Genomic DNA, 26,802 nt, shown 5'->3' on the forward strand with positions numbered 1-26,802 from the left:
CTATGACTTGCCTTATTAATTAACACTTTGTGGGTTAATCTAATTATTTAATTAATTATTGTGGCCAATAACAACCCTAAAGTCAAGTGACTTTATATAAGTAATTACAAAACTCGTAATAAACTCATAATAATCACTTAATCACAATGTCCCTGCCTATAATTTTGCCTACATCAATGCACAAAGATATGTAACACACAGTATCCAAATACATCCAATATGCTGCAAAGTGTGATCTACCAGCAGGGGAACAGTGACATCCGGAAACAGCAGTCAGTGACTATATTGAAATTAAAACACAAATCGCCATTAACCACATTGCTCCCCATATCACAATCCCTAACCCACCTCCCTTTGAAGCCCACCGCTATGCACCTAAAACTACCCACATAAACCAGGGCTATACTTACTAAGTCTTCATGGCGAAGACAGTTACCCTGTGGCCTCGAACCACCATATACCTTATAGCTCGCTGGGTAGACAAGCAAAGCTAGAAACCTGCTTAGAACTCCTGGGGCACTTGGCTTCTGAGTCAGTTAGGGAAAACCCCGACTCACCTTCCACCGCCGCGACGACACTGGAAGTGGAAATTATTGGTGACCCTGGGGATTTTATCGTCCTGTCGAACCCACCAGGTGGCGATAATAACACTTTTTTAGCGTCCTTTGTCAACCATATCACAGAATTATTAATGCTTCAGCACACCAAGGGATTTTGCACAATTTCATACTCCCAACTTTGTGGGAACAGTTTGGGGACGAACCCTTCCTGTTCCAACTTGACTGCACACCAGAAGACATAGTCCATAAAGACATGGATGAGCGAGTTTCGTGTGGAAGAACTTGACTGGCCTGCACAGAGTCCTGACCTCAACCTGATAGAACACCTTTGGGATGAATTAGAGCAGAGACAGTGAGCCAGCCCTGAAAATATTATCAATAGATGAATCCACTATTAAAAAATAATTTTTAGTGGCATTACTATATTACTGCATAAAACTTACAGGACTATATTACACGTTCTGTACTTTCAATTTGTCATATTTGAGATATGAGTTAGAAATGTAAGAGAAAAGCACTTTGAACAATTTTTCTTGGGCAATTTAAAAATAGACATTAAACATATTCCTAACAATGGACAAACAAGTAACATGCATCATTAACCTGAACTATACAGACTCAGGGGTAAGAGTAGATTGACACAGAGACCTGAGGCACCAAAACACCCTCAGGACTCCATGATATCAGTGAGAGAATATATCTATTTAAAAAGAGGCCTGTCTCTCCCAGGGACTCACCTCAGCTTAAAGTGATTCAGGTCTATAGCTCATTAAATCACACAAAAATATACTGTATGTATGTGACGTCTGTGTTCCTTGATTACAGCAGTGACTTCTGTATAATACAATATGTCTGATAACTACAATCTAGACACTACATGTCTTGATATGTTATCCCTTTAAATCTGTTGTATTGTCAGCTGCTGTTATGTAATGGTAGGAAATCAGTTGTTTTGTGTTTTGTATTCCTCTATGTACCCACCGCAACCCTGAACCAGATAAGTGGTTTCAGATAATGAATGAATGAATGAACTCCTTTATGCACAAAAAAGGGATAAAAGCTCATTTTAATTATTTATCTTGAGTACCGGCATCTGCAGGTTGTCACTGTTTTTGTTTTAGTTATTAAATTTTTATCTTAAGCAGTTAAAATAAAAAAGCACTTCCAGACATACTTATAAATTAAGAAGTTGTTATCTATTGGTTTCTATCAAAAAGAATTTGGTTGTTTTGGTTTCTCTCTACTTACTAAATTAAAGTCCTATAGCTGAAATAAATATAACAGAGTTTAAGATGTTAGAATAAAAGAGGAAAAAATTAAATGAATGTCTTTGTAGAAGGAATATTCCTGATTTTATAATCAAGTATGTAAATCATCAAAAATAACATGTTAATGAAATGTATAAATATTGGTCTGAAATTGTCTTTGTTTGTCCAGTTGTCTCAGTGCAAATAATAGCAAAGTCTGGAGCAGTACTGTTGATCTGTAATTGTAACAACATGCTCCCTGATTTTTCTGACAGATTGTGTTTAAATTATCATCAGCACTGTTAGCTTGGTCAGTTAAAATCTTTAGACATTGCAGCACCAGAGAAGGGTATAATATCATTGTGTATATTCAAGTCCTGTTGTAATCTGTTTCTTTTACTGCAAGACATCTAATTGTGGACATGACAAACATGTCTCGACCATTGACCTTAGTGGAGATGCAGGCCATCCAGTTGACCCTTACAGAGCAGAGGATCTTTAAGATATTTCTAGTCTTGTCCACCTACGCTCTGTTCATTTACATCAATGTGTTGATGCTGTTTATACTCAGAACCAAGGCCGTTTTCCGAGAGACATCCCGCTACATCCTGTTTGCCCACATGCTGATTAACGACACCATCCACCTAGTGTTGAGTCTGGTGCTGTATGTACTTGGGACATTCTACGTGGTGATTATGAGGGCAGTATGTGCCTTCATCGTTCTCCTCTCAGTCTCAACATTCATCAATGCACCTCTCAACCTGGCTGTCATGTCTCTGGAGAGGTACACTGCTATCTGTTTCCCTCTGCGTCATGGCGAGCTGGCCACTCCTGAGCGCACTCGTGTGGCTGTGGTGTTGGTGTGGGTGCTGGGCACCTTCAATGTGTTGACTGATGTCTTTGTGCTCTTTATCCTCGCAGAGCCTTCTTTCTACTTGTCACATTCTGTGTGCGCAATTGAGCAGCTGCTGGTGATGCCGTGGCAGCAGGTCAAAAGCATGGCCCTCAACACTCTCTTCTTTACAGCAGTTGGGGTCATACTGCTTTACACCTATGTGGCCATCCTGAGGCAGGCGAGGGCAGCCTCCACTGACCGCTCCTCAGCACAGAAAGCCTTAAGGACTGTCCTGCTGCATGCACTTCAGCTCGGTCTGTCTCTCATGTCATTCTTTTATGCTCAGCTGGAGATACTAATAAGCAACCTACCATTGCCTGTGTATGCACAGCTGCATTTCCTCAATTTCTTTATAGTTCTGATCCTGCCTCGCTGTCTCAGTTCTCTCATCTATGGTCTCAGAGATGAGTCCTTCAGGCCTCTGTTTAAACAATATTTTCTGTGTTGTAGAACACAGAAGCTTAGTAGACTTTCTGTAAATGTCAACAAATAATAGAATGATGCACTCATTGCAACACTTATTGAAAGGTCTTGTATTAGACTGATTTGTGATTTTTTCCTAGGGATCCAAAATAAGTCTTATTTTGTACTGTGCTTAAATTTTCTTTTTATTTTGTATTACTTTCTTTTACTGTATCAGCACTAATTTTTGACAATGTAAAGATGCAGGAAGATAATGTGTACATGAAATGTGGGGAAAGTAGAAAAAGCTCAATCCTCATGAAGAAGCGACATGTTTTTGGTCACTATGAAGTTTAGGTTGTTTTGTTTTTTTAATAAAAAACAATATTTTTTGTTTTCTTTATTCTTTTCCCTTTTTTTGGATATTTATGTTTATTCTGTTTGTAAAACAGAAATAAAACCAATATAAAATTATCTTAAATTAACTAATCTAAAAATCCATTATGTTTAAATGCAATTATGCAATTTTCTTTGCATGCAAAGACTTCACAATAAATTAGGAACTTTTTTCAGTGTAATGACTTTAACATATAATCTACTAATGTCTAAAGTTAGAGAAACACAAGTTTGTTTCCAGATTTCTCACTTATCTCCAGCAATTTGATAAATGACACCTGATTTAACTGCATTTAAAAGTTGCAGTGCCATGTTGTGGCATGCTGTGTCACTGCTGCACAGCTCTAAGGCCTTAGTGAGTTTAAGCCATACCTCAGAAATGTGCTGAGTTTAGTGTGTTCTCCCTGCATCCACTTCCCAACAATTAGGGTCATACTTGTGCACTCCTGGTGCCAGTCCCAAGCTATATTTGGCCACAGAAAGCAATGATAGCTGAATACTTGTAATGGAGGGTTAGAGTGTAGTAGAGTGACTATCATCCAGATAGAAATGTTTCTTTATAGTATAAAAGTGATCATGTTTTCATATTATTTGAATACATCAACTGCCCTTTACACTGTGCTACATTTCATGATGAATGGGCAAGTAGAAATGCTCCAAAGCATTGCATTAACAGATTAAAGTTAAGAATATTTTGTCATTATCCTTGAGAAATTAACCATTTCAGAGAAACAATATTTTTGCTTTAACTGTTCTTATCAAGGGCATACATTTGCTCTTGACATTGGTGGGGACCTATGAATCTACGGTTAATTTCCAAACCATGTTATTCATAGCTACAGACAATTTTAGCCTGCTGTATGCTATGTATGTATGCCATTAACGTTATTATGATGGACTCATTTCATTAGCAAACTTGACTTTAAGTGACTTACACGTTTTTTTAAAAAATAGCTACTTTATATCTACCTCCTTTTTTTTCCTGCCATCCTCACTCACTTTTGACACCCATGTGTCACCCACAATGCCACAATGCTGGGTCCGAGTGATGTCAGAAACTGGGAAATATAATATCCCCAGGAGAAAATGGCTAATATGCATTTGAATAGTTTTATTATGCATGTTTTCTATAAATAAAAGTCAAACAGGTTTTTTTATTACACAAAAAACCTTAGTTGTTATTTAATGATACATCACTTGTTGGGGACATGTACAGTGGGTGGATTTTCAAGCACCCAAACGCAGTGAAGTCGTATTTACTAATAACCACCTGGTATATACAACCTTCTGAGCACAGCATATGTCCAGCATATGACTGGAAAGTTTTCCTTACAGGTTGGCGCAGATAACAACCAAATGTAGCTACAGAGTCTCATGTGACAGCAGAGAAGGGCACATCACACTGGCCTTATGTGTTACGGGGAAGTAGGACTTGAGTAGAGAATGTGATTTAACCCTTTCTGCACCTCTAGGTTAATGAAACGTTGGCAGATTGGTGTTTTTTTTTTTTTTTGGAGGGATCAAATTATTGGTGGGGACAATTCAATAATCACTGGATAATGGTGGGGACACGTCCCTTCTCCATCCATCCATCCATTATCCACCGCTTATCCGGGTCCGGGTCACGGGGAAGCAGCCGGAGCAAAGAAACCCAGACCTCCCTCTCCCCAGCCACCGCCTCCAGCTCCTCCGGGGGTTATACCGAGGCGTTCCCAGGCCAGTCGAGACATGTAGTCTCTCCAGTGTGTTCTTGGTCTGCCCCGGGGCCTCCTCCCCGTTGGACATGCCTCACCAGGAAGGCGTCCAGGAGGCATTCGGACCAGATGCCCGAATCACCTCAAATGGCTCCTCTCGACGTGGAGGAGCAGCGGCTCCACTCCGAGTCTCTCCCGGATGTCCGAGCTCCTAACCCTGTCTCTAAGGGAGAGTCCAGACACCCTGCGGAGAAAACTAATTTCAGCCGCTTGTACCCGCGATCTCGTTCTTTCGGTCACTACCCAAAGCTCATGACCATAGGTGAGGGTTGGGACGTAGATTGAACGGTAAATCGAGAGCTTTGCTTTTCTGCTCAGCTCTCTCTTGACCACAATGGACCGGTACAGATTACAGCCTTACTGCTGATGCTGCACCGATCCGCCTGTCAATCTCATGCTCCATCTTTCCCTCACTCATGAACAAGACCCCGAGGTATTTAAACTCCTCCACTTGAGGCAGGATCTCACTTCCAACCTGGAGAGAGCACTCCACCCTTTTCCAACGGAGTACCATGAACTCGGACTTGGAGGTGCTGATCCTCATCCCTACCCCTTCACACTCGGCTGCAAACTGGTCCAGCAAGAGCTGGAGGTCCCGGCTCGATGAAGCCAACAAGACCACATCATCTGCAAAAAGCAGACATGGAATCCTGAGACCACCAAACCGGACACCCTCCGCCACTTGGCTACGCTGAGAAATTCTGTCCATAAAAATTATGAACAGAACCGGTGACAACGGGCAGTCAACGGGAAACCAGTCGGACTTACTGCCAGCCATACGAACCAGGCTCCTGCTCTGTTTTTAAAAAGGGGAACCACCACCCCAGTCTGCCAGTCCAGAGGCACTGCCCCCAATGTCCACGCAATGTTGCAAAGACGTGTCAGCCAGGACAGCCCCACAACATCCAGAGCCTTGAGGAACCCGGGGCGAACCTCATCCACCCCCGGGGCCCTACCACCAAGGAGTTTCCCTACCACCTCGGCCACCTCACCCACCTCAGCACCAGTGATAGACCAGCATCCCCCGTGATGCAGTTGAAGCTCTGCCGGATGTGGGAGTTGAAGATCTTTCTGACAGGTTCCTCTGCCAAACGTTTCCAGCAAACCCTCAGGACACGTTTGGGCCTGCCAGGTCTGTCCAGCATCCTCCCCCGCCATCTGATCCAACTCACCACAAGGTGGTAATCAGTTGACAGCTCAGCGCCTCTCTTCACCCGAGTGTCCAGAACATATTGCCACAGGTCAGATGATACGACTATAAAGTCGATCATCGAAATGCAGCCTAGGGTATCCTGATGCCAGTTGTACTTGTGGACACCCTTATGCTCAAACATGGTGTTCGTAATGGACAAACTGTGATGGGCACAGAAATCCAATAACTGAACACCACTCGGGTTCAGATCAGCGGGGCCGTTCCTCCCAGTCACGCCCCTCCAGGTCTCACTGTCATTACCCACGTGAGCGTTGAAGTCCCCCAGCAGAACAATGGAGTCCCCAGAATGAGTGTTCTCCAGCACCCCCTCTAGGCCCCCAAGAAGGCATGGTACTCTGAACTGCTGTTCGGTGCATAAGCACAAACAACAGTCAGAACCCTTTCCCCAACCTGAAGGGCGCAGGGAAATTACCCTCTAGTCCACTGGGGTAAACCCCAACATACAGGCGCTAAGCCGATGGGCTATGAGTAAGCTCACTCCTGCCTTACACCTCTCACCCTGGGCAACTTCAGAATGAAAGAGCATCCAGCCCCTCTCAAGGAGATTGGTTCCAGAGCCCATACTGTGTGTCGAGGTGAGCCCAACTATATCTAGCCGGTACCTCTCAACCTCGCGCACCAGCTCAGGCTCTTTTCCCACCAGAGAGGTTACGTTCCATGTTCCAAAAGCCAGCTTCAGTAACCGAGGATCAGAACCCCGCCAGCCGATCCACAATGCACCAGACCCGGATTACTACCTCTCCCACAGGTGGAGGGCCCATGGGAGAGTGGACCCATGTAACTCCTTCGGGCTAAGCCCGGCCGGATCCCATGAGTGAAAGTCCGGCCACCAGGAGCTCGCCAAGGAGCCCCTCCCCCAGGCCTGGCTCCAGGGTGAGGCCCCGGTAACCCTACTCCGGGCAAGGGAGGCTGTGTCCGTGTTCTTGTCTTATTCATCCTTGTCTTTATGGATCACTCTTTGTCTGGCCCATCACCTAGGACCAGTTTGCCTTGGGAGTCCCTTCTGTCCATGCTAATTCTACACCTTTGGTTTTTATTTAACTCTTTTAGCAAAAGCCAAACACAAAAATAGCAATTTGACTGTTGATAGTGGGTAGCACTGTGGATCTCTATTGTGCCAAATAGAAACAATGATTTCCAGTGTAAAACATATAAAAATGGCCATAATCTTAACCTAAAATCCCAAATATAAAGCTGCATTAAAAGCTGCTCTGTCTGATTACTGTTCTCAGTCAATTAATAGGTCTGGTCATGATCCCAAAAAATTTTGTTCACTGTTAGCAAGTTACTTTGTCCTCCCACTTTAGCTGTTTCCTCCTAAAATACCTACTGTCTATGGGGATTTTCTCTAACATAACTTTTGTTTCTAAAAGACAGGGTTGTTGCTTCACAAGTTTATTTGAATAGCGATCACCTGTTTTGCGATGTTCCAGTCAGGTACTGAGTACTGAGACTGCTTTTATCTGTGTCCTTGATGATCTGCTATTATCCTCAGAGTCTGACTATGTATCTGTTTACTCTTGTTGGATCTGACTGCTGCTTTTGTTTCTATCAGTAATAAAATACTCATTTTATGTCTTTGTTTACAAGACAGTTCTCTGTTTGTGAATGCAGAGTAGGATTAAATTTCTTTGCAACAAAGTTAATCATTTCTCATTATGAGGAATGCCATGTGTGGCGTGTGAACTTGTTGAAATGCATGTGTCTCACACTCAATGCCTACTTGACAGCCCTTCCTAACATCCTCACTGTTGTCCTTAATTCAAGAGTTGACATTTTGTTTAAATGCTAACTTTCTCAAGTGTAACCCTAAAAAAAATTATTCCTGTTTGTTTGTATTAAGGCAGCCAGCTCTGCATATTCACATTGTTCTCTCATTATTGATGATACCCCTGTAAGCTCTGTGTCCTGTTTGACCCAAATCTCATCGTTGTACACAAATTAATGTTTGCAATTTTCCATCCACACATCAAGGCCAGATTATTCTACTTGTTTATTCTATGGCTTACATTCTAATACACTCCACCCTCTTCAGTAAATTCTGTCTGGCTTTTGTGCAAGTTCTTTGAGTTTTGTGTGAGTTGTCTGTAAACACAACTTGTCTGGCTTTTGTGCACATGTTGAGTTTGTTGTAGCACACAAAAGTCAGGGAGCACTAACTTAAGTTATATGTTGTATTTTTCGAGATTAAATATTTGTATGTTTCTTTTTGGCAGAAATTTGATTCTATTAGTGTGTGGTGCTGTGATGGATTGAAAAAATAAAAACAGAAACTGTATAAATCTTCTTAATTTTTTAACTATTTGCAAAACTGCATCCACATTCCTCTGACATACTTGGAGTACACAGAAAATGTGAGAGAATTGACTAGAACTGAAGGATTCCCGACTATCTTTAACATTCTCTTGAGACGTTTATGTCTTACTATCATTTTGTTCAGGGAGTATACGACATTTTTTATTTAGTGGTGCATTGTGTATTTTGGTAGGATATCAAAAAACAGACCACATTTGGTCCACTGAAGGCAAAGTAGAAGGTTAATCTGTGTTTTGCAAAAGTGGTTTTCCTGGTAACCAGTTGTTACCCAGAATAAAAGCCTCTGAATAGAGATTTAAAACTAGATTTTATAGGAGTGGTCCAATGGTGGACCAGCAGAGACTCAGCATTTTTAAGCCAATGGACCAATACTGTCTTGATTATGTATAATGGCTAAAACTAAAATATTTCGTTATGAGCTATAATAACCTTGTTTGTTGTAAAGTTTACTTACATTTAAATTTTTGCAAATGTACATTATTAAGTGGAAAAAAAGTAAAACAAAAGTATATTGGCAGCTAAAACGCATATTCAAACATTTGTACAGACCATGGAGCATTATGGAAAATTTATTGAACTTGCGTAGCATGTCCTGTAATTCTACAGAAATCTACGATAAAATGTACTTTTTACCGCCAGGATCTTAATTTATTTTTTTTATTACAGACAATGAGCGAATGAAGAACGAGTTGAGTTGGGAGTGGTTGTCATAGACCACTGAGGCACCAGATGGCGCCACTCCACTTTCTACAGAGAGAAACGTTGCTAAGGACATGAGCCCCTAACAACGAGCAGTGTAAACACGGGATTAGCGATAAGAAAAAAATCAGTGTTTTTCAGTTGTGTGAGAGAACTGCTTCATGAACAGACTCTGGTATGTTTAAATCATATCTTTTTTAATCGAGGTTGATCATTACAACGCTGATTGTGATTAACGTCAATAACAGGGTGAATAGTTAGCATAGCCACCTTCAACTAAACCTTGTAAGTTAAAGGATCCTATTTACTTTAACGCAGACTTAAAGTTACCTGTAAAACCGCTCGATCTGATGGGAGCTAACCTAACGTTATCTTACTTAGTTATGCTTAATATTTAAATATGTTATACTGATAGTTTATACATTAGCATATTGCTACGTCTTAAAAAATAAAAATAAAATACGATGTGCATTTTCCCCTTTTATTTTAGAGACCATCGTGTAAAAATATTTTAATTTCAATGAAAAATGGAAGGAATGAACTCTACAAACAAAGGCAACAACAAAAAACTCACTCTTTAATACACTGTATTGGTATGTTCTCCCTGTGATTGTGTGGATTTCCTTCCACAGTTCAAACACACTGGGAGGAGGATTGGATGTGTGAAATTTGTCCACAGGTGTGTGAGTGACTGGGAGAATATGGCTATGTCAAGGCTGTTTTCCTACCTAGTTTCCAGTTATCCTGGATAACCTCTTGGGATAAAACAATTGTAGAAGATGAAAGAATACATTTGAATAAATCAGAGCTGGGTTGGAGCACTGTTTTTTATCCAGAATTATTATTCAACCTTGGTATCATGCCTAATTTATTCTTCTCTGGTTAAATGCAATAAAATCCTAACAGCCTATTATTTTATTTTTAGCCTAACTTCTATTCATGTCAACCAGATGCTCATTTCTGTTTAACCACTTTCATATATGATTCATCCATCCATCCATCCATCCATTATCTGTAACCGCTTATCCAATTTAGGGTCACGGGGGGTCCAGAGCCTACCCGGAATCATCGGGCGCAAGGCGGGAATACACCCTGGAGGGTCATATATGATTCCTTTAAGATTTTATTATTTTCTCAATTTTATTATTTACTTGCATGCTGTTGCTAGAAGAATCAAGCAGTAGAAGTCTAGAAGCTGTATTCAGACATATCTCAAATTTTTTAATTCTTTCCTCTACAGAAAATTACCTCTTATGGCAGAGTTGCACATAATTGGACAGATTGTCGGGGCCAGCGGTTTCCCTCAGAGCAGCCTTTTCTGCAAGTGGGGTGTACACACAGGTGTCTAATCATATCTAACTTTCATCAGTCCTTAACAGTTTGGTCATTATATTTGATATTTACCTGGTCTAGTTTTGACTCTCATTTTTGCAATCTCCCTTATTTTAGGAGGAGCATGGAGGCTCCTCTCTGGACTCAAAGAGGGACAGACACAAGTGGACATGCCTCAGATAGGAGACATGGCCTACTGGAGTCATCCTATCGATTTGCACTACACCACCAAAGGCCTTCAAGGTATGCATGAATTGTCCTGATTTTCTAAAATTCAATTATTCATTGCTAGCAGCCACTGAAGTCGATTTGCTGGGTTTTCTCTTTTGTAGGTTGGCCAAAGCTTTATCTACAGGTTTGGCATCAGGATTCTTTTGGCAGATGTCAGCTGTATGGTTATGGTTACTGCCATATCCCCTCCAGCCCTGGACAACACCGCCTGCAGTGTGCAACTTGGAGACCACTGGGAACCTGGCAGGAACAGCTAGCTCAAATTTTTGTGGGCGGAGGCCCTCAGCTCCGCTCTCCTGACCTCATTTATAGTGGAGCAGACAGATACAGACTTCACACCGTTGCCATGGGCACAGTAGAGCTGGAGCTCTGCATCATTCTGCGGCATTTTGACAGATATGGTGTGGAGAGCTGAGAGAGTGATGCCTCCAGTGTGCATAAAGAAAATTAAGTGCTGGAGAAATAGACAGTGACATTTCATATAGACATGTTTTATTAGAAGTGTACCACAGTTACTAATGTAGTAAAAGATTAGCTTTTTTGAGGAGTGGGCATGAATTCGTCATTCAAACTTGTTGGAAGATAGAAATTCTTACATTTTTAAAAAAAAAGATTCAGTGATTTGGGTTTTTGTATTCCATTACTAAAAAATGTCTACTATTTTATATGGAGTTTTTATAATGAAGTTTGTCTTATGTTTCTAAAAAAAAGTAAATATTTTGTATTTTGAAATAATACTTTATTTGTAAGTAAACTTTTTCTTTTCTAGTATTTTAAGATTATAAGAAAATCAAGGTCTTGGAACAGTACCCAAAATAAATATTAAAGGAACACTTGGTAACTAGGGATTTTTGCTCCCGTTCTCCCCCTAGAGTTGTGACTTTTACAGCACTGTCCTGACATCAAGGGAGAGGGGGTGAGTGAGGTGGGGTGGTTTCCTACTCTTGTCTAAAAGTTGCATAGTGTACTTTCTGCAGTGCTGAGTCCAGAATAGCAAAGATATAGGCCCTAGTCTCCATAATACAGGTCAGTGAAACATCACAATCATTTTAAAGCTGTAGATAATATCGCCAAGTGTTCCTTTAAGGCTAAATAATTGTTACTTGCAGCATAGTGTCAACAATACTTAGTGTCATAGCGTTTGTATTTTATTAAACCGAATTGATTTCCCTTGAGGGCAGGTTGTGGGTTAAAGCCCTGCTCCAAGACTGTCTGTAAGGAGTTTGTGTTCTCCTTGTGTTTGTGTGGGTTTCCTCTGGGAGCACACAACTGGTAGGTGGACTGGCTACTCAAAAAGGGTTCATAGGTGTGAATATGTGAGTATCGTCCTCTGAAGGACTGGAGTGTTCTGGCCTTATGCCCAGTGATGCCAGGTAAGCTCTAGACCCACCGCAAACCTGAACTGGATTAACGGTTACAGACAATTAATGCATGAATGAGTGATTCCTCTTACACATGAACACCTTTATGTGCTCTGATGATTAGAGAAAAATCACCCTTTGATCCCCTGCAGATGTTTTAGTATGCTCATTTCCTGCGTGGAAAATGTCTTGCTGTTATAGCAGGGTTAATGAAAGTGAAAAAAAAGAGTTGTGGTTTTCTGAGTTGTCCTGCACTGAGTGATACACTTTCACATATTATTTATGTCTTAGACAAGCAGCACTGAGAGAGAAAAAAGGAACAATGTCTGACATGCAAAGCAAAAGAACTGAACTGAAAGCTCCTTAAAATAGTCTACACAGGAACCTTTGTGCAGCATCAGCTTTATCACCTTTTTCAAGAGCAGGTATGCATTTTTTAATGATTATAGAAAAGGATTTGTCTGCTTGAGCACCAAAGTAACAGTTTTAGATGATTTGTTGTAGCACTTTGTGATGTATTGTTGTGCCTTCCTGTTTATATCAGAGTTCCTTTTAGTCTTTGAACCAATGAGTGATAAGAAAAAGAAAGAGGAGGGGAGGGAGAGAAGGCGAGAAGGTTCTTGGTGTATCTGCAGCCAGCATAATGTTTGGGTGTCTCCACTATTTCACTGTGGAAACCCTCCGCTTTCTTGGGAGTCTACTGTACTCAGCTTGAAATTAGGATACTCCTCATGGGGAGATACATCTGCCTTATATAAATTTTGGAAGCCGGGTTAACAGATAAGTTTAATTTGATCTAACTTGATTGAAAAGCTTTGGTGAAAATGTTACATGGTAACTTTTGTGCAGCATGTGTTGTATTTCTCTGTGTGCTTTTAGCTCATGAACTCACTAAACACTATTATAGATAAGAATTTTCAATTGTCTGGTTTTGCATTTCATTTCAAGCTCATCTAGTAGAGCTGGAAACTATGTTGGTTTGATGTGAGTGCAAGTATGCGTTGCACTCTGCTGTTGTGTCCAGCAATCTGTGTGGCTGGCTAGACCCCCTTATTAAAACTGTTATGCACAGTGGGAAAGCTCTGATGGGGAAATTGCTTTGCAGTGTTGGAAGTATTGTGCCACTTTGTTAAGCTATCCTGCTTCCTTTTCCTCTTTGACTCCTTAAGTTTAGAGCTAATGAAGGTTTGCGGAAGCACAAAGGAGCACACAAAAATGACATCCAATCATGTAGAATTATGCATTTGAATTTTTGACTCATAGGGGACGGCTTGTGAATATGCCATATAGTACGGCAAATAACCTATGGTGTCACTGAGGTTTGTTAGGAGGTTGTGTCTAGCTTATTGTGTTGCACACTGAGACATTTCCTTGAGACATTTCTGAGTTTATGTGCTTGTCAGATCCAGCAAGGCAGCCTGCCAGCAAGACAGATATGGGCAGCAATTTCTCAGTGGTGTAGTGACTCTGATTCTGACCCTGGAGATTGGAAACCAAGCAAAGACGCCACTGGCCAATGGAATTTTTTTGTTAGGATAAAGAAGTGGAAGCAGTGTTAAATTTGCGGATTCTTTATGCCTATAGCACAGCGCTCCAGTTCTTGCCTAACGCTTTCTTCAGGGCCATAATACAACACATTTGTAAGACAGTGGACAATGAAGGCACAGGGTATATTGGTGGCACTACTGTGTCTTTTGGAGTGTGTAACCTATAGTGGTGCTTTGTCAACTTGCAAAACTTTGAATTTGGAGCTGGTGAAGAGAAAGCGTATCGAGGCCATCCGAGGGCAAATTCTGAGCAAACTGCGAATGTCCAAGGAGCCAGAGGTGGACAAAAAATCAGAGGAAGAAGAGGTGCCGCCAGATGTGCTATCTGTCTACAACAGTACGGTGGAGCTGACTGAGGAGCTATCGCAGAACAATGAAAGCTTGGCTTCTTTGGACTCAGAAGAGGAAACGTACTATGCCAAAGAGGTTCACAAGTTCAATATGACCCAGAGTGAGTATGCCTCATTGGCATGGCATTTCTAATATGAACACATATATGCATAAATTAAAAATTTTATGGCATGTGTAGATGTCTACGATCAGAAGAAGGAATGCCATTTGAACAATAAAACCAAAGATGCTTCTCATTATTAACAGGTATTTTTCAAAAAGTTCAGAGATGCTGGGTTTCTTGGTCGTTTGCAGATTAATTTTGGCCTAAAATATACATGGTATGTTTGTAAAATATCTATTAGAACATTGTAAGGCAGAAACTTTTTTAATAAAATTTTACTACTTTCAGCACTTTTGGCCAGACAATTCAAAAATCAAATATTAATGACTGGAGGATCCCTACAAGAAGAATAAATAATTTTTCATAAATAATAAAAGACTTGGTCTCAATTTTGACAAATGGAAGCATGTAATGTAATAATTGTCATAAATGACAGAATCGTTTGTTGTAAATTTTCCCCCAAGGTTGTATGCTAGTTAGCAGACCACAAACAGGAAGGAAATGTACATAGACTGTGCTGATGAGTGACTCAGATCCGGTATTAAGCATCCTTTGGGTAACTCAACCCCTCTTTCTGTGAACCCATGTCTATCACCCTGCTACTATCTTTTCCAGCCATACTAGGAAGTTTATAGACATCATAAAGAGAAGCATAACAGTGAAGAAATGAAACTTCCTTCTGTAAGCACTAAGCTGTGTTGTATATAAATAGCATTACCAGGGACCTCTACACTAGTCACCGACTTCCTCTTTTTGAAAACATTTTTACTCACAAGGAACTCAGTTCCCAAGTGTAAGGATGGATTTTTTTCTGTGTTTTCATTAAGCTGATGTACTCTTTAAAATTTTAATATGTATAAATAGGATATACTTTATATCCAACTGTTTGGAGGCACCAGCTCATTTCTGAAATTAAATAATAGACATTTTATCCCCCCTTAGGTGCAGTATCAGCTTCTACTATTCTGGGAAGGCTTTAGACTAGATGTTGGAACAATGATGTGAGGACTTGATGGCACTGAGCCAAATGTATATTAATTAGGTCACATACTGATTACAGATGATTATATCTTGTTACCAAAGCCTCTCAATTTCTCATGCACTATACAGCTCAATGATAGTGGCTTTATATCACTCTTAGCCTTGTTTTGACCTCTATTGTCCCTGTTACATTTGCCATTTTTTCTGTGGTGATTGCAGAGACTGAGGTCAATTAAATCTATGTGTCCACAACGTGAGCACCGTACAGTAGATGTATTCACTAACTGTAAGGTGTTTCTACATATGTTTAGACATGGAGTGTCCATTTAGGTGTCTGCATGTGTTTTCCTTTCTAAAACTTACAATCAGAACAACTCCATTCCAGCTGCATTAAGCAGTGTTTATCAGTGCTACCTCCACTGCCCTGATACTGAGGTGTAAAACCGTGAAAGGCCTGGTGCCCATTTCATAATACAGGTTAATTTAGATGCTAAACTCAGGGCTTTTTGCAGAGGGTTGCTTCAGGATGTCTGTAATTTAAACTGTTAGTCTCGGTATGGCGTGTTTGGGGGAAAACCACCAGCAGTGTCAGATATTCACTTTTCAGTTTGTGAGTTTGCCTGCATGCTTTTCTCCACCTACTCTTATAATTTCCTCCACTTTCAAGTTCTGTTTTGCCTCTCCTATCATTACGTGTCTCTGCAGTGAGCCTCTCAAAGTTTGGGCCCTCACATAAAGACTCTGCAGTACGGTAGTCACGGAAAGCCTCCTGTTTGAAGATTTGAAGAGGGGAGGATTAGTGTGTTACTCTGCGGTGGGGCAGTGTGGTACGATCTGGATCATTTTCTCAGAGGACTGGCCAATATGTAATTACTTTCAGATACAGGGATAATTCTGGCTCAGACTGGCAGAGACGGTGAGCAGCGGGCACTCTCCCAGACCGTAAACCTCACCCATCACCTCTGGCCTATTTCTAACCATGCTCAATCCAACAGCTCTGAGAATGAGTAAAAAACAGCCACACTTGGTTTTTACTTGACCATTTTCCAACCCTCTTTTTATGAAATAAACAGTGATCAGACAAGTCTAAGTCTTGTGGCTTAGTATTTCATGAAAGTTTAGGCCAAATATTTAATCTCTTTTTTTTTTATCAATTAAGCACAGAAAATACTTTTAAGGACCCCTAACCTACACTTTCCCTTAATTTAATTATATGATATTTGTGTGGTTTTATACATCAAGAACAGCTATCGTTTGTTTTTCCTAGGCCATTTCCCAACCTCTGAATCCAATGGAATCTAAAAGGCATTTTTTCTGTTACTGTACCATATGTGATCTCAGTTGTAACTGCCTGCCAGGTATTGTTTCCTCATTCAAAAAGGCAAACGACGCACTTATAACTTTAATGTGAGTAATTAAAAAGTGTAGGTGGGTATATGTGATTGTGTTGTTTGTTTTATGACATCACAAATACAACAAATTCAGAATACAAATTTTGCAGCATAATTAGCATGTGGGCCAAATGGACATAATATTGTTTACATCCTATAAGTGCAGACATACTGTTTTCCTTGATAAGGGCCCTTTAATAATTAAAACTATTTCTGTGTAGTCTACAGTCTCATACTCCCTCTTTTGTATTTCTTTTGTCTCTTTGCATGGCATCTTTCTCTCTCACACACACACACACACACACACACACACACCAGTGAATGACGCAGTGTAAACCAGACCATGTAATTAAATACAACAAACCAAAAATGAATTATTTTTACAGCAGAGTTGACTCTCCACTCCCTTGTTTTCTAATGCAGATGATTTTCCCACTTTGTTCCTTTTTATTGTTCCTTTAATTTGTATAATATATGTTTTTAAAAACAGGACCAATTAAGCACAGTTAAACTAAGAGGAAGCAAGTCTCACAACAAATGAGAACCCACAATGACCTAATATGACTTTAATTTACTGAACTCAACTATGCTGTACTCAAAGCGTTGTACACAAATCTGAATGAACTGTACTTTCATTGATGTACACGGTAATGTTAATATGCTAAGGCAGTGGGATTTGTGTATAATGTGTAAAATATATCCATAAGACTCACAGACTCTGGGCTGTCCTTTATAAACCAAGCATTTTTGTTTATATAGTTTGCTAGCATCTTGTCCCCCTTTTTTTAATCTACTGAGGGTCTATTAAGGCTTATTGTCCGCTTTATCGTGTAGAAATAGGCATGAGAGCTTGACTGATGGAAGTTTTCCTTAGTCAAGCAGCAGTAATAACAGAGGTCTGGGAGTCAGTGGTAATGTTTTAGACATTGCACTAAATACTTGGAATCAAATGGAACATGAAAATGGTCAACTCTGCAATAGAGCACATGGTTTGTGAGACCTCCTGAGCAGTGAAAGACTGATGGGACAGAAAGGCTTTGGGTTGAACACTACTCTAGAGCTTTAAAGTAATTTCGTTGTAAACAGTTAGTGTAAAAAAAAAAAACAATTCAACCGTATAAGTCCCACCCATTACATTCAGTGCTTGTTCCTAAACCACTCCTCTAAAAACAAATGAGCACAACTTGACAAGTCATGCAGAGAGAGGAGCAAAACACTTCACCTTCAAACATCATCTACCTACCTCATGTGCATGATGGCCATGGTGATGTAATAGACAGGAAGGTAAGCTATTCAAAAATTTTGTTCTGTCAGAATCAAATGTGTATATAATAGATGGAAAAGACAAAAGAGGATGGAAAGACAAAAGAGGCTATCCTTCTACCCAGTAGCCACCCCAAATTAAACACTCCAGTAATCTCAGATGTCTCCTTCTCTTGAGTCTACAATTTTTCATCCAAGACTGAGAACCCCCACAGTTTTGATGCTGTGAATAATTAATACAATTTTCATCTGGGCCTGAAATACCTTGTCTTTTCTATGTGAGGTGCTAATTTTAGAAGAATCACCATTACACCTGCTGAGACCTTAACAAGCTAATTTTGAGCAATATGTTATTAGATACAAGGAACATATTGGCTTTGCTCTCTTTCAGGTACAAATGGCACAGTGATGGCATTCAACATCACAGCAATGAGGGATGTTTTGGGCCTTGAGCGCATAGTCTCCCAAGCTGAGCTCCGTCTTTTTATCAAAGAAACACCATCTGAGGACAAAGAGCAGAGGTTAGAGCTCTACCAAGGCACTGGAGACAAGGCTCGCTATATACAGTCACATTCCATCACCAGCGAGTCAAAGGGAACGTGGCTGTCCATTGATGTAACAAAAAGTCTGAAAGAATGGCTACAAAAACCTGGTGAGTTCCGAACTGTCATAGCAAGACGGTCCCTGAGTATCTGATGTTCAGTTTCTTTTCCAATTCCATATCACAACCTCCAAGAGTAAATAAGAAAGGTCCTGCAAAAACCATTCAAAGGAAAGATTCCTGAAAATCATGTCTTCTCTTTCTGCCACAGAAAAGGAACAAGCATTCCAGGTGAAATCCTGTGGTTGTGCTGAACTCAACAATGGTCCTCGCTTCCAAATATCAGGTTTGAACATACACAATATTTGGTTACATTTAAAACATTTGATTCTTGACTTTTTCTACAGGGTGGGCCATTTATATGGATACACCTTAATAAAATGGGAATGGGTGGTGATATTAACTTCCTGTTTGTGGCACATTAGTATATGGGAGGGGGAAGACTTTTCAAGATGGGTGGTGACCATGGTGGCCATTTTGAAGTCTGCCATTTTGGATCCAACTTTTGTTTTTTCAATGGGAAGGGGGTCATGTGATACATCAGACTTATTGGGAACGTAACTTTATTCTTTCATGAGTTATTTACAAGTTTCTGACCACTTATAAAATGTGTTCAAAGTGCTGCCTATTGTGTTGGATTGTCAATGCAACCCTCTTCTCCTGCTCTTCACACACTGATAGCAACACCGCAGGAGAAATGCTAGCATAGGCTTCCATTATCCATAGTTTCAGGTGCAGGGTTTAGCAGCTAATATACTCTATGTTATCAAGAAACCAATACAACACTAACCAGTGCTGCTTTCATATTCACAGGCCTCTCCAATGACAGAGGAGACAGAGCCACGCTGCAGTTCAGAATGCAAAAGAAACCACACATTCTGGTTATGTCACTTCCTGTCGAACGACACAGTCAACTCAAATCAAGGAAGAAGCGGCAAGCTGCAGCAGAAGAAGTTTGCTCTGAGTAGAGGCCTTTTATATTTTTTGCAAACATAATCATATATTTATATTTCTTTATACCTGGATTCTTAAAAAAGACCTGTTAAAAAACAATTCACATTTAGCATTTGAAACACTGATGTGTTAATTTACAGACATATATTCTATATTTTTTTAGCAGTGATCTGTGACTATTTTGTGTTTTTATTTTAGCAACACAGTAAACAATATTATCTGTTGTAAGGGTTAACACGGGTATGTGTAGTTATCTAATATAGTTTACAGTGTTTTGGTTCACCCATTTGTGTTGCTATTTATCAAATATTTTTTTCATTGTAGAAGGCCTGCTTAATTGCTTACATGGTATGTTGGTCTGTTTTCTCCAGGCAATCAGATAACTGTTGTGTGAGGAGACTGTATATAGACTTTCGGAAGGACTTAGGCTGGAAATGGATCCATGAACCCTCTGGTTATTATGCCAATTACTGTATTGGCTCTTGCTCCTATGTCTGGAACTCAGAAAATAAGTATTCACAGGTAACATGCAATATATTTTTAATACTTATGTTTGATTAGCAAGCTAATCATAAAATATCACATTATTAGAGTAGTTGTGCAGTTTAAACGTAGAGTTTCATCTTGGTGGGAGGCACATTGTCACTACAGGTAGTCACTGTCACACAACTCCAGGGGTCCTGAGGTTGTGGGCTCAAACCCTGACCTGAGTCACTGTCTGTGAGGGGTTTGGTGTATTCTTTCTGTGTCTGTGTGGGTTTCCTTTAAGTGCTCCTGTTTCTTCCCATAGTTAAAAAACACCCAATGACAGGTGGGTTGGCTATTCAAAGTGTTCATAAGTGTGAGTGAATGTATATGTATGTAATGCTCTGTGATGGACTGGTGCCCTGGCCAGGTCTGAAGAATTGCTTGGTAACCACAAATGCAAGCTAAACATATTATAACAACATATATAACAAGTCTAGGTCATGTAAAATCCAAGTAAGATCAAGTGGCCTTTTTGTCTCTAGGTGGGTCGGATGGCTATCCTATTCTCTCCACCAGTCAGCAACATGCTAGCAGGCAGTGGCCTCTGCCAAAAACAGATCTAAGTATTTTTCCTCCAAGTGTGCTGAGTTATCCAGTGGCTTTGTGTTAGCAGCAGTTCAAAACGGGCAGTGGCTGGCTTCACATAATCTCAGAGGAAGCATGTGCTTGTGTCATCCTTCCAGCCTGATAGTACTGTGTGATTGGGGGTATCTTAGCTAGTTAACGGATGCATGTGTAATGACTAAACTGGTGAGAATAAATAAATAAATAAATAAATAAAATAGGTTAAAAATAAAATATAATTCAGGTTGTCTTTATTGCACCTTTTCCAGATATAACAGCGGAAACATTTATTTAATTTCTCCTTTTTAACAATCTGTAACCAAATATACAACTTCTGTTTGTAGGACAAAGTAACTGCTTCCATTCTGTGGTATATGCACTCAGAAGTAACACTGAAATGCTATATTTAAGCATGAAAAAAAAAGAAGAAAAATATCTTAGTTTTATGAAGTGCAAATGCTTTTCTAGAGCAAAATTTGAATCTGGGCTGGAAAATAAAGCAACTATATTTACTACTGGTCATTGGGGAATGCTAAGGAAGGTCCTGTGCCAAAATACAGTTGTGCAATTTTCTATGAGCTCAATTCCAAAAAAAAAAAAATATATATATATATATATATATATATATATATATATATATATATATATATAATATTTACCAGTACTTGAGAAATTTTGAGAAGTTCATTCTTAGGGATGGTAGCTGTTTATTTTTGGCTTACTATAAATTTTTTGTCTTTCCATAGAAGTGTTTCTCATACACTTTCTTGCTTAAGTTTGGATATTACAGTGAAATTTACTGCAAGATTGCAGCCAAAACAATACATTGGAGCTTGTACCTCACACTTACCCAGATAATACCGTTGAGCACTTCGGTGTATCTGAGTAATTAAAGGAGTGTCATTAATAGGTGGATACATGGGTAAATCTCTGTATCCATCACTAAATTTGACACCATTACAAATTTATCTTTATATGACTGTGATAGGTCTTGGCACTGTATAAACATCACAATCCTGGAGCATCAGCCCAACCCTGCTGTGTGCCCCACGTCTTGGATCCTTTACCCATTCTGTACTATGTGGGGAGGCAGCATAAGGTTAGTATCTTAACATTACAGTAAGCAGTATGATGCTACAGTAACAAATCATTTGGGAAGACAAATAGTGGGATATTATGTGGTGGGCACCAGATATATTTAGTGAGCAAAAGATCCTCTTTGATTAACACCAGATTCTATTAAGTGAGCACAAGATACTAGTAACATTTTCATGGATTTTCACCTAACGCTATATGGTGCTCACCTTACCACGTCCTTTCACAAGCTCTGCATTCATGCAAATGTTATGGATTTTATTTTGGTAATTTTTTTAATAAAACAACTGTATTACCACAGGTAGAACAACTATCAAACATGATTGTGAGGACCTGCAAATGTAGCTGAATGAAACCCATGATTTTCTGTGCAGTGGAAAAGCAGATGAATCGAGACGCAGCCATAGGATACAGGATAAGACAATTAACGGATGGACAATATAATTGGACTGGATTTATATATATATAATCTCAGTGTTATCAATAATAGTGTAAAAAATGTACATTCTTTTTTTTAAATACTGTCACATGCAGAATCCATGAATTAATGGATTTTGGTTTTCTGCTGGATGCTGGTTTTATGATTAATCCCTGATTCTTTTGACATTGACAGCATTCAAATGTCACATGGCATGTTTTGTTGATTCCAAAGGAGAAAATATGTTAAAATATACGCAACAGGAAAAACAATTCAAAATGGAATATTATGCTCAGCAGTAGAACCCATGTATCTTTAATTTGCTGAATTTAACATGTTATTTATTTTGTAAGTGACTTTCATTTGCCCATTTAATTATGATCATACACAAGATAAGATGTAAAATATCCAATGCCAATCCATTAAAGTTGTGGCCATTTATGATCTGATCAGCAACTGGCTATTCTTAACAACTACGATTACTTATTGAGCCCAGCTCATAAGTTCCCAAACCAGCCACTATATCACTAGCTCTTCACAGGGGTCATCAGGTAGGCATCTCCTCTCGTTGGTGTTTTGCTGAATTAAGCCCACAACACCTCCAGAAGGCTCAACACTGAAGTCTGACGTCCCAGACCCAACCCCCTCCAAGCTATCTTTACAGTCCTACCTTACCCTTTACCATCAAACGTAAATTCACACTGACCTCCCCGGTGACTAAGACTGTACCTAGCCCCACTGGCACTGTTAATGCATGCTCAGTGCCACCAGTTCCATGTGATCTTTACATGCTACATCAACAACAATCCCAATAGCACCTCTAGAGTGCATTTCCCCAAGTTATCTGTGCCCCCCTTAACCACAACCACTGACTAGACCTTTCAGCTGTTTCTGATAACTCCTTTACAGCTGCCCTTAATTTCCGGCCCCTGATGCAGAAATACACAAGCAGGGATGTGGCCGATTTGGCTACACCTATCTCCACCAGTCTGACATGTGCCTACCACCTGCGTTCCCTCACCTCAGCCACCAAGTCTGCATACTTCAGCTTCTTCCTTTTGAATGCTTCATCTACGACATCCTCAGATCTCAGATATGAGTGGGTCCTCATATCCTCAGATCTCCTTTCCCAAACCTATGTTATTGTGATGGTTCACAAAGTCCATGAATAAATCATTGCATCCACACAATGTATTATATAAACAACTAAATGCAGAACTGCTTCGCTGTTGGAGAAGCGTCCCATAGAGAGATATAAATGGACTGTATTATATTCCCAATCTATCCAGGTGTTCAGGAAGCAAAATATCCTGTCAAAATATTTTGTTGTGATTGTAGTCCTAGCTCACAGTGAGCTTGCTGTGTGCTGCAACAACTTGGTGAAATATGAACAGGGCTTTACGTAAAGCTTGGCTTTGGCAAAATATCAAATCTACACAAGTTTCCCCTCTGCCCCAAATGTATTTGTTTTATTCATCTAAATGTAACAATGGTAATACAGACATAATAGGACCTCGAGTACAACCCCTCTTCACAAAGAGTCTGTCCATGATTTGCATGCGCTTCCTGAATATGCACATGAGGGGAGCGCTTTACCACAAGGTAGACTACCACAGCAAGTACATATGGCATGCATTTGGGGCCAAGATCATCTTTATTCTAACGCCTGGACACGTAAAATATGTATGTGTACAGATGGCAAAATATGAGGCGTTAACGCCTCTTCACAATGTGAAATGTTTGGCTTTCCATATTCATGAGACACTTATACATCTTACAACATATTACCTACTAAGCATGACACACATGCAAACATAGCATTACAATATTTGCACGTGAGAGCACATACTTGCTGTCTGTTTACTTGCTTGACAAAATGGCACTTCAAATTTTTCTTTTTAATTGCAGTAGAGTATTTGTGGACTGCACAAGGTTGGCCAGTTCCAGCCTTGCTCCAGCAAATGTGGATCTGAGTACAGAGCCATAAAAGCGGATATACGTTTTATGTAAGTGGATAAAACTGTTGGTACCCTTCTGTTAAAGAAAGAAAAACTCACAATGTTCACTGAAATAAATATATATTACCACCATCATCACTGCTTTCATGGTCTAGCATTACTACTATGATTATATCAGTACACATGATCATAACAGCATACTTATGTGATGATGCAGGGACATTTTGTAAATAATTTGTAGGTAGTCTGATCAAAGGAGGATATAGGTCCCCCTTATGAGCTTTGGTTCCTCCCAAGATTCTTTCTTGCCACTGTTTCCCCTGGTTTCCTCACCTCTGGGTTTTTAAATCTTTACCTTTACTGGATTTCTGTGAAGCTGCATTGTGACAACATCAGTTGTAAAAAGCGCTATACAAATACATTTTATTTGATAACGGTTCACATTTTTTTTTCACTCACAGATGTGTAATATTATTGACGATTTTCCTCAACTCCCATTTTATGTGATTTTAAGAAATTTGCCCAGAATGCTGGTTGTTGACCATTTAGTTATTGAGTGTTGTTAGATTTAACATGATCTGTTCTAATTTTACAGTTGTGTGTAAAGCAATAAGTTCTTGAATATGGCAATAAATAATAATAATAATAATAATAATAATAATAATAATTATTATTATTATTATTATTATTATTATTATTATTATTATTATTATTTCCTTTCTGACATTTCAAAGGTCTCAATATTTACAGCTCGCTGGTAGGCACAAAAACGTGATGACAGAGTAAAGCAGATAAAAAATCTTCACAGGTTGTCAACAGATATAACTGTATCATTTGAAGAATACTGCAAAAGAAACAATAATTGCTGCTGTAGCTGTGGAAGATTATGTGCATACAGGCACTGTAATACACACATGGCCAAGGCAGTGTGAGAACCAGATATTTACGCTTATTTTGGCTATGGTACAGTAAGAAAACATCTAAATTATTATGGCTGCTTGTCATTGACCGAAATAACAATTACCAATCTGGATCATTTTTAGAGTGTTTACAGATTTATTAGCATTACATTTAATAATCTGTAGGATAGTCTGTTTACTTTAGATTTTATTATGATAAATGTAGTATGATGTAAATATACATTTATAGTATTAAATACCATTAGGTTATTACTTTGAATAAGCAATAATTTTAATAAAAAATAAAATACAGTTTAAAATTTAAAACAAAACTAAAGCTAAATCAGTATGTAGACACTTTAAGAAATAAAACAGCAGGTTAATAAAACATTCACGTTCACGTTGCAACTTTATTCAATGTGAAAATAAGTGAAAAGTCGCCATCTACTGGCAGAATGTTGCAACTTTAGTGAAAAGGTCAAGACTTCTGCGTACAATATAACCCTCTGCAGACGCAAAAACATGCCGTCTGTAAAAAAAAAAAAAAAAAAAAAAAAACTCTCAATACATCAACAGGTGCTTACTTTGCGTCTGGCCACGTCACATTTTTTAACGATTTTGGCCCTAAATGCATGCCATAAGTACGACCTTTCTGTCCTTTGTCGCCTGCGTGCGCGTTTGTGTGCTCTTGTCCGCTCGTTCTAGATTCCGGGAGATTTTATCTGACTTGTGGCCATCAGGGAGCTTCCCGGAGACTTTGGATGTCTGGTAATTAGTGGCTGATCAATATTTGCTGCAATAACGTCTACTCCACAGGGAAAACTTTTAAACTACATGTTTACATTCATCATAAATAACATTTATGATGATGCAGAATTGATCAATGATTTTACGTGTCCAGTATGTTGGTCCGCATATTTCAAAATTTGAAAAAAAAGTATTACTTTAAAAGTTCCAATGCTGGTATATTATAATAGTAAATTATCAAAATAAAAATGACGTTTAATGATACAAGATTTATTAGATACAAGATTTGTTCATAATCTAAATCCAACATACAAAAAAGTGCATGTGAATCTGTCCGCATGTATTACTTAGTTGATCCTCATAGATCTACTTATTAGAAAATCTTTTAACTAAACAGAAAATTGGAGTCATCAACAGCAGAGAGCACCATTGATTGTATTCTGAAGTTCTCACGGACTATTAACTATTATCACCAGTAGATTGACCAGAGGAGGACAGGTCACCCCTTGTGAGCCTTGGTTCCTCCCAAGGTTTCTTCCTCAGGTGAGGGAGTTTTTCCTTGCCACTGTCGCCCCTGGCTTGCTCACCTGTTTTTTTTTTTTTTTACATTTTTGTTTTATATTTCATGTCAAATCTTGGTCTTACTGGAATTCTGTGAAGCTGCTTTGTGACAACATCAGTTGTAAAAAGCGCTATACAAATAAATTTGATTTGATTTGATTGTATTGAGTATAAAGGTAAATGCAAAGTCATGGTGATGTTGCTGAAAACTGCAGCGTCATGGTGAGTTTCCATCCACAGTTAAAGCAGCTGAGTAGAGCGTAGAGCTACCATTCTACTACTGTCTTATCTGATACATAACGTCCGTGTGGCTCTTTGGCTTCCTCTGGCAGCAGAGCCAAGTAAACAGGAATTTTGGCTCCTTCCTCGGGACTCTTTGCCACGTTGGGCCCAGCCATGTCAGTTCTGACTCAGCCTGGACTACAAGCATTAAGG

At 39.4% G+C, this 26,802-nt stretch overlaps 3 protein-coding genes across 3 annotated transcripts; all 3 read left to right on the plus strand.

The window, feature by feature from the left end:
- The first annotated feature begins 2,229 nt into the window (after positions 1–2,229).
- LOC136668737 (odorant receptor 131-2-like) lies at positions 2,230–3,195 on the plus strand. The gene has a single exon (XM_066646419.1). It carries the CDS (start codon positions 2,230–2,232, stop codon positions 3,193–3,195), a length of 966 nt encoding a protein of 321 aa, XP_066502516.1.
- A 6,325-nt stretch (positions 3,196–9,520) lies between these two features.
- b9d2 (B9 domain containing 2) lies at positions 9,521–12,801 on the plus strand. Its single transcript, XM_066645482.1, has 4 exons — positions 9,521–9,657; positions 10,723–10,823; positions 10,932–11,057; positions 11,147–12,801. The coding sequence occupies exons 2-4, from the start codon at positions 10,736–10,738 to the stop codon at positions 11,458–11,460; spliced, it is 528 nt and encodes a 175-aa protein (XP_066501579.1). The 5' UTR covers positions 9,521–9,657; positions 10,723–10,735; the 3' UTR covers positions 11,461–12,801.
- A 102-nt stretch (positions 12,802–12,903) lies between these two features.
- On the plus strand, positions 12,904–24,265 carry tgfb1b (transforming growth factor, beta 1b). The gene is made up of 7 exons (XM_066645480.1): positions 12,904–14,404; positions 18,434–18,694; positions 18,855–18,929; positions 19,457–19,607; positions 19,969–20,119; positions 21,678–21,788; positions 22,086–24,265. Exons 1-7 carry the CDS (start codon positions 14,062–14,064, stop codon positions 22,131–22,133), a joined length of 1,140 nt encoding a protein of 379 aa, XP_066501577.1. The 5' UTR covers positions 12,904–14,061; the 3' UTR covers positions 22,134–24,265.
- The last annotated feature ends 2,537 nt before the right edge of the window (positions 24,266–26,802 follow it).

The sequence above is a fragment of the Hoplias malabaricus genome, chromosome 15 (genome assembly GCF_029633855.1).
Source record: "Hoplias malabaricus isolate fHopMal1 chromosome 15, fHopMal1.hap1, whole genome shotgun sequence".
Taxonomy (NCBI): Eukaryota; Metazoa; Chordata; class Actinopteri; order Characiformes; family Erythrinidae; genus Hoplias; species Hoplias malabaricus.